The 2543-nt window shown below is 33.4% G+C and overlaps 1 protein-coding gene across 1 annotated transcript; it reads left to right on the top strand.

The window, feature by feature from the left end:
• The first annotated feature begins 1528 nt into the window (after positions 1 to 1528).
• LOC124930013 (secreted RxLR effector protein 161-like) lies at positions 1529 to 2302 on the top strand. Its single transcript, XM_047470384.1, has one exon. The coding sequence runs from the start codon at positions 1529 to 1531 to the stop codon at positions 2300 to 2302; it is 774 nt and encodes a 257-aa protein (XP_047326340.1).
• Positions 2303 to 2543: the final 241 nt, after the last annotated feature.

Genomic DNA, 2543 nt, shown 5'->3' with positions numbered 1-2543 from the left:
AGATGATGAATATGACACTTTTAGAGAGGGTGAGAGCTATATTAGCGTCATCTGGGTTGTCTAAGAGGTTTTGAGGAGATGTTTTGCATACTGTTGCTTATTTAATAAATAGGTCCCTTAGTGTTCCCTTAGGAGGGAAATGTCCTGAATTTGTGTTTTTAGGTAACCCTCTTGATTTAAGCAACTTGAAAGTTTTTGGTTGTGTTGGCTATGTGCATCAGAAGGTTGACAAGTTGGAAACTAGGTCCAAGAAATGTGTGTTCTTAGGCTACCCTGAAGGAGTAAAATGTTATAAGCTTTGGGATATGAGTGAACTTAGGCTTAAGATTGTGATAAGTAGAGATGTTGTCTTTAATGAAAATGATTTTCCTTGCTTGCATATGTCCCCCACTCCTGTTAATGATTCTCCTAATAAGGTGGAGCATGTGTCTGTAGTTTTTGATCAACCTGCTAAACATGATGTGAATGTTCTCAATGAGGTGGAGCATGATAATGTGCATGATATTGATGATTCAAATGATTCAAATGATTTGTCTGATTCACATGATTTTCTTGATGATTTGAATGATTTAAATGTGTTGTCTAATTCACATGATTTGTCTGATGATTTGCATGACTATCAACTTGCTCGGGATAGAAGTAGAAGAACTATTAGAATGCCTTCTAGATTTAGGGATGATAATTTGAGAAATTGTAATATCTCTGAATTTACTTTTAACATGTTTGAATCCTTAGACTGTAATAAGCCTAGTTCTTACAAAGAAGCTTTAAGGTCTAAGTTTTCTACTGAATGGATTGTTGCTATGAATAATGAGATAATTCCCTGAGAATCAATAATACTTGGAAACTTGTTTCTAAACCTCATAATTGCTCCTTAGTGGATTGAAAGTGGTTGTATAAGGTGAAGCAAGAGTCTGAAAAAGTTAGATTCAAGGCTAGGTTAGTAGTAGCCAAGGGATTTATTCAAAAGGAAGGAATAGATTATACTGAAATTTACGCTCCTGTTGTCAAATTCACTACTGTTAGAATAATGTTTGCTTTAGTTTCTCACTTTGATTGAGAATTGAAGCAAATGGATGTTACTACTGCTTTCTTACATGGTGAACTTGATAAGAATATTTATATGCATCAACCTGAGGGGTTTGTTGACCCCAAGTTTCCTGATCATGTTTGTTTGTTAAAAAAAAGCCTTGTATGGTTTAAAACAATCTCCTGGGCAATGGAATATCAAGTTCGATAAGTGCATGCAATCTTTGATGTTTAAAAGAAGTTCTTCTAATCATTGTCTTTACTTCAAGAATATAGACTTTGGGCCTGTATTTTTTTTATTGTATGTGGATAACATGTTGATTGTTAGCCCATGTCTGAAGTCTGTTATGCATCTGCAAAAATCGCTTTGTGAAAATTTTGACATGAAAGACTTAGGTGATGCTAAGAAGATTTTGGGCATGAATATCATTAGATATAGAACAATTTTTTCTCTTGTGTTGAATCAAAGTGCATATCTAAAATTTTGAGTAAATTTTCTATGTCTAATACTAAATCTGTGAATGTGCCTCTTGCTTCCCACTTTATGTTAAGTAAGGATCAGTCTCCTAAGACTGAAATAACTGAAATGAAGAATGTTCTTTATTCCAATGTTATAGGGTCTGTTATGTATCTCATTATTAGCACTAGGTCTGATATTACATATACAGTTAGTTGTTTGAGTAGATTTATGTCTAACCCTAATATGCCTCATTGGAATGCTTTGAAATGGCTTTTGAGATATCTAAAAAATACTATTGATATTGACTTGACTTTCTCTAAGTGTTCTATAGGTACTAAGTTGGTTGGTTATGTGGATTCCAATTATACTAATAATAGGGATAATAGAAAGTCTACTACTTCATATGTGTTTACTTTGTGTGGCTCTTGCATAAGTTGGAAGTCTCAACTTCAACTCAGAGTTGCTTTATCTACTACAGAATCTGAGTATGTAGCTGCCACTGAAGCTTTTAAGGAAGCAATTTGGCTTAGGGTTGTTTTGTCTGAAATTGGTTTTCTTGACAAAAATATGGTTGTGTTTTCTAATAGTCAATCTGCTATTCAACTGTGTAAAAATCATGTTTTTCATGATAGAACTAAACACATTGATGTTAAATTTCATTACATTCAGGATATTGTTGAAAAGTGCATTGTTAAGTTAGAGAAAATTCTTTCAGAATTGAATATTGTTGATATGAGTACTAAGTGTTTACCTGTTAAAAAATTTATTTCATGTCAACGGATTTTAAACTTTGATTTAGGGAAAGATCTTTGAAGTTCGTCCTTTATGGGCAATGCATGCTTTGTGATTTTGCCTTCAATCTTTGTAATTTTCCTATGTGTTGTGCTCTTGCGTTTGATCTTTGTGATTTTCGCATGCTTTGTGCTCTTGTATTTGATCTTTGTGATTTTCACATGCTTTGTGCTCTTGCGTTTGATCTTTGTGATTTTCTCATGCTTTGTGCTCTTGCGTTTAATCTTTATGATTTTCGTATGCTTGTGCTCTTGCGTTTGAT

Source organism: Impatiens glandulifera, chromosome 3 (assembly GCF_907164915.1).
Source record: "Impatiens glandulifera chromosome 3, dImpGla2.1, whole genome shotgun sequence".
Lineage (NCBI taxonomy): Eukaryota > Viridiplantae > Streptophyta > Magnoliopsida > Ericales > Balsaminaceae > Impatiens > Impatiens glandulifera.
Note: the sequence above shows the minus strand (reverse complement) of the source record. Positions and strands in the feature narration are given on the sequence as shown.

Excerpts from the sequence above, each read along its gene's own strand:
- LOC124930013 (XM_047470384.1), top strand. The coding sequence starts at position 1,529 with ATGTCTAATACTAAATCTGTGAATGTGCCTCTTGCTTCCCACTTTATG.